The sequence below is a fragment of the Neomonachus schauinslandi genome, unplaced genomic scaffold (genome assembly GCF_002201575.2).
Source record: "Neomonachus schauinslandi unplaced genomic scaffold, ASM220157v2 HiC_scaffold_2348, whole genome shotgun sequence".
In the NCBI taxonomy this organism is placed as follows: domain Eukaryota; kingdom Metazoa; phylum Chordata; class Mammalia; order Carnivora; family Phocidae; genus Neomonachus; species Neomonachus schauinslandi.
This window is the reverse complement of record NW_025411038.1, coordinates 1-5,561: the sequence shown is the minus strand read 5'-3', so window position 1 is coordinate 5,561 and position 5,561 is coordinate 1. Positions and strand designations below refer to the sequence as shown.

Sequence of the window (5,561 nt, the reverse complement as noted above, 5' to 3'; positions counted from 1 at the left end):
CGGGACGCGAGAGGGCCGGGGGTGCCTTGGACGCCGTCCGATGGGGGAAACGGACGGATTGGAGACCCGGGGGCGTGAGGGCGGCGGCGGGCGCTCCTCCAGAGCCTGGCCCGACGGCCCCGCCGCGTTCCAGACGTCCCGCCGCCGCTGGCCGCCCGCGACCCCGACGCAGACCCGGCGTGGACGCTCAGGTTCAGCCCGACCCCGCCCAAGTCTGCGGACACCCCCCGAGTTCCCGGCTCCCCGACGGCGCTCCCCGCGGTCGCCCCCGCGCCGGGCCGCCCCGAAGACCACGCGCCTTTCCGGGCCCCGGGATCCCCGCCGCCACCGGCCCTGGACGCCACCCGGGAGGACCCCGACTCTCCGCCCAGCCGCCCCGAGGACCACGCGTCCCCGCAGTCCGCGCCTCCGTCGCTGAACGCCGCCCTTCTGCAGACCCTGGGGCACCTGGGCGACATCGTGGCCATCCTCGGCCCGCTGCGCGACCAGCTGCTGACCCTGAACCAGCACGTGGAGCAGCTGCGCGGCTCCTTCGACCAGACCGTGTCCCTGGCCGTCGGCTTCATCTTAGGCAGCGCCGCCGCCGAGCGAGGCGTCCTGGCCGACCGGCGAGAGTGAGGCCTGGCCTGCACCGTCCCTTCTGTAGGACCGTGTCTCCTCTGCCCTGACCCCATCCTGTGACCCTCCCCAACTCCAAATCTAGGTACGTTTAATAAAAAGGTTGTTTATTCCCGACTTAATTCTGTGAACGTGTGTACGTCTTGTGCTGGGTAGGAATGGCCCCTGCTGGTGGTGCGGGGACAGCCAGGCCTGCCTGGGCCCCGGAGTGTGCTGGGATGCTGGCCAGGACCTCCCCTAGAAGGCCAGTTTCCAAGGGCACGTGGAACCCGGAGTTGGGGTCCTTGTAACATGCTGGCTTTCCCAAGGTCTCCCAAACCCTGTGCACCAGCCCTTGATGGGTGACCATTCTCACCTTCTCTGGGAGCCCCGCTGAGCAGGAGGAGGGGGGTTGTCAGGGGGTCCCCTCTACTATGCTGCCCCAGCCTGACCTCGGCTGCAGTTACGGTGTGCCCAGAGACCCACCTCTGCCCCAGGCAGGCCTGAGCCTCTCTGCTGAGCTCTGTCCGGGAAGCAGGACTCCTCAGGGGTGACTGGAACAGGAGAGGCAGGAGAGCTAAGGCACACCAGGGAAGGGGATCCTTTTGTCTCCAGGGAAGCGATTGCTCTAGGTGGGCCCCGGACAGCCGGACGGGCTCTGAGACTTTCGACTTTGGCCAAGGACCAGGTCCCAGCAGTTGTCAGAGGACTTGACCAAAACCGCCCTGGGAGCATTTTCCAAATAGTAATTGTGGCCCCACCCTCTACCGGTGGCTCGGAAAGGACAACTGGGTGGGCCTGGGAGGTGCTCCCGCCCCCAGGGAGATAAGGAAATAGCCCCAGGGCACCTGGCCAGCATAACAATACAGTTTCTTTAGTAGGGGCTCATTCAGAGACTCAAGTGGTTGCCCTGGGCCACAAGGCTAAATGAGGGATGGGTGTTCTTGCTGGCCCTGTGTTCCAAGGTTCCGGCAGTCCCTGGGGCTCTGGGGTGGGTGGTGGAGCATTGCCCCCAAGTCCTTTCTGGAGACAGAAGAGACCCCAGTTGGACCCTTGGCCTGCAGGGATCCCCAAGTGGGAGCAGGAGTGGTCTCCCCGACCCCAAAAGCTGTGCATTGATGGTAGGTCCTGGCAGCTCTGCGAGACCAAAACCACAGAAGTGACTGGATGTCACCTCACTTGAGACACACTTGCCTCTGCTTCATGATGCGGTCCATGCTGTGGTCCCTGAGGGTCTCCAAGCTGCCAAAAACCTGCTACGGGGTGATTCCAGCCTGCAGACCTACCCACACAGCCCCTGCTCCTAGGTCAGAGCCCAGGCTGGGGCATATATGTGCACCCCCCAGGGGTAGGGATGATGCCATGAGGTGTATGCATCACTCAGGTCACCAAGGACCCTCTGCCTTGGAGAAAGGCTGTCTTGTGACCGAATGAAATCTATGGAAGTCATTGAGTTTGAGGTACCAAGAAAAACCCCTCTGCCTTGCTGTGCGCGTTGCCCGTGGGGCGCATCCCATGGCTGCCTCCTCAGGACCCTTATGTCGGAGTAAGGAATTTGAATGTTGCTTCTCTGCTCGTCCTTAGTGTCTTCCAGGCTGGGGAGGGGAGCTGTTTTGGCTGTTCTGGGCCAGATAAAAATCTGTTGGGTAAAAAAAATATGTTACTAAAGCCCTGAAGATTCCCAAGTCCCTTCTTGCTGGCCTCCGCCTCGTCTGTGGCTCTCCTGTGGGTCAGTGGGGTGAGCCGTGTCTTCACCCTGTTCTGTGACGTGCATGTCTTACGCTAGTGTCCTGGGTTTGGTTCTGGGCGTGTGGGATGAACACACCACGGTAGGAATGGCCTCACCGCGAGCATAGGCAGCGTCTCCCGCAGGGTCTCCTGGGACCGCTCCTCAGATTAGGGCCCCCTCTCATCTCACTAGGGGCCCTTGGACAACAGATTCATACCTTTTTAAAATTTTTTAAATTAAAATATACATTAAAAAATGAGCCCTCTCCCCCACCAAGCACCCAGCTCAGCGGCATCCAGCATGTTCGCCGTGTTGTGCAGCCAGACCCACCCTCCGGCCCCATGACTCTCATCCTCCCAGACGGAAGCTCGGTCCCCATCCCCTCCCCCGCCCTGGCGCCCACCATCTCATCTCCGTCTCTGACTGTGCCGGCCCCGGGGACCTCACGAAGGTGGGGCACGCAGTGCTGGTCCTTCCGTGTCTGGCTTCTTTCACTCGGCATCAGGCCCTCGGGGCTGCTCCTCGCAAGGCTGAGACCCTCCTCCCTTCCTCCCTTCATCCATGTGGACGCTCGGGCCCCTTCCAGCTGTCTGTGAACCATGCTGTTGGGAACACGGGGGTGCAAACATCTGTTCCAGTCCGTGCGTTCAGTTCTCGGGGGTGCGCGCCCAGAGGTGGGATCACTGGTAATTCTGTTTTTAATTCTTTGAGGAAGCTCCATACTGTTGTCCACGTGGCCGCACCATTTTACATTCCCGCCAACAGTACACAAGGGTTCCAGTGTGCATCCTCACCAACATGTATTTTCTTAGCTTTTTTTTTTTTTTTGATAGTAGCCATCCATGTGGGTGTGCAGCTCACACCTATAATGACTGTTCTCACAGCATGCCCTCTATGGCAATGCCACAGGGAGTCATGCCCTACTGTTGAATTGCCTGGTCAACCCGCCCAGCTAGTATGGAGCTCACCTTCGTGCACATTCTGTTCGGTGCTGCACTGAGGGCCAGGAAGTGTCCACATCACCTGGGCCCCTCATCAGCTCAGCCTGGGAAGCTCTATGGCCGAGGGTCCTCTCCTGCCTGCTGTGGGGCCTGCCCACCCAGCCCGGCACCTTTCCCTTCCCGAGTGAAGAGTGTGTTTTCACATTGTGCTGATCCATCAAGGACCAGTGCTGTCCAGGCCCTTGTGAAGTAACTTTCTGGTGATCGATACGTTGGTTTTAAGAGAACACCTTAATGTTAAGTGTATTTTCTCCAAATAGGCAAAGAGCCCTATCAGTTTGGGTACTGCTTTTTTACTCCTCGATAGGTCTGCATCCGCTATCTCTCTGATGTCCAGCTGAGCCTAAAATTTAACAGAAGTAAACTTCCTTTGTGACTTCATGTTTGAAATTGCCATCTTCTCAATCGTCATTGTTTATCTGTCCAAATTATCTTCTCTTCCATGTTTGTTCCTCTAATTACATCATCTATGTAATGCTCTACCGATAAACATTTTGGTATTTGCAACGTTCTCAAACCCCTGCTGCTTTTGGACTCTGCTCTGAGTCAGGCAGCCTCTGAAATCTGAAGTTTTCCAAGTCAAAGCAAACGGCTTAGTGTTCTTGACCTGTCATTTTTGCAAAGAACACATCCCTAAGATTTTGGTAAATTTATCTTTCATATGATTTGTACGGAGATAGGACAGACTTCCTCCATGTTCCTTCCGTTTTGCCGGAGGCCTGTGGTCTGCCTAGTTACCCCCTCCTTTCCAATTTCACGGCATCTGTGATGTCTTCTGCGCTGTACCATGGACGCCAACCACTCTGACTACATCATTGGTTCCTACTTGACCTCTCACACCAGTTCTGCAGCTAAATTTTCCTGTCTGTTGGAAAACATATTGCTCTATATTGTGGACTGGATGTTTGTGTCCCCCAAAGTCATATATTGAAATCCTAACCCCCCTGTGTGACGGTGTTAGGAGGTGGGGCCTTGGGATGGGCTTAGGCTCTGAGGGTGGAGCCTCATCCCTGGGATCAGTGCTTTCTAAGAGACAGGACAGCAAAGAAGTGACCAGCTGCTGGCCAGGAGATGGCCCTCAGTGGAACCCCAGCACACCGGTGCCCTGGTCTTGGACCTCCAGCCTCCAGACTTGGGAGAAAGAAGTATCTGTTTAAGTCCCCAGTCTGTGGTGCTGTTAGAGCTGCCAAGCGCCCAGACACTTGTCCCAATCCACCACACGAGCGCATTTGGAATTCAATGCTGAGTCCACTCCAATGTTCCAGAAGTCTGCCTAGCCATCCCCTCACTTTGTTTTCCGTGGTGCCCACCAGAGCTCATTCACATGCTGCTGTCTCCCAGAATTGTCATTTCTGACAATTCTAGAGAAATCCTAACATTTTTTGTTCTTCCACTTTAACGAATAATGGCTGTCGGTGTGCGGCCCACCTCCTCCTGGCCTGGCCCAGATGCCAGCCTTGCTGAGCCCTTGGCTCTGTTCTGGTCCGCTTCCCAGGCCTCATACATGGATGCAGCCCCTCCTCTCCATCACCAGCAGGTGAGGAGTCTGTTTGGGGTCTATCTATTGGCCCACAGGCAAGCCGTTCTGCCCATAGGGCGAGTCTGACTCTCACCTCCACAACAGTCAGTGAGCACTCCATTCCTTTCCTTATTTTTGGAGCCTTTGGTTCTGATACATTCCTTCAAGGGCCCTTCTGGCCTCCCCAAAAATGTCAGATCCCTGAAGGATCAGCAGTAGGTCTTACTCCCTGCTGTTCCAACGGGACCTGATTAACCCCGCCTGGTTTTCTGGTTGCATCTTCTACCAAATAGTTACCTGTAGCAACGCTATGGTTCTCTCCCCAGGCCTGCCTCTGTAAATCCAGCACCTGCTGGCCCCGGAGAGGGGGCTCCCCACGCGGAGTCCAGTCTGTCCCTCCGAGGCCCTGTAAACAGAGCCGGAAGGTCCTGTGTCCCTTGGCCCTGCCGCTGGACTCCCTTCTCCATGGAGGGGGGCGTGGGAGGGGATGGGGGGCTGCTCTGCCTCATCACGCCTGCAGCCTGGAAATGTGGCACCCCACCCAGCTGGGGTGGGGTCCTGTCCACCTTGTTCCACACTCATGCCTAGGTTTTTTCCACCAGGAGCACAAACAGGAAGTTGGGGGGCTCCAACGGAGGGGGGGAGGAAGCCCGGGGGAGGGGCGTGGAAGGGCCGATGGGGAGTCTGAAGAGCAGGGGGACTTGGAGCGAAGGCT

The 5,561-nt window shown here is 57.3% G+C and overlaps 1 protein-coding gene across 1 annotated transcript; it reads left to right on the top strand.

The window, feature by feature from the left end:
- Window positions 1-133: 133 nt before the first annotated feature.
- On the top strand, window positions 134-618 carry UTF1 (undifferentiated embryonic cell transcription factor 1; the record flags this gene model as incomplete). Its single annotated transcript, XM_044912448.1, has 1 exon — window positions 134-618. A coding segment is annotated over one exon (485 nt), but the record flags the coding sequence as incomplete, so codon positions are not given.
- Between the last annotated feature and the right edge of the window lie 4,943 nt (window positions 619-5,561).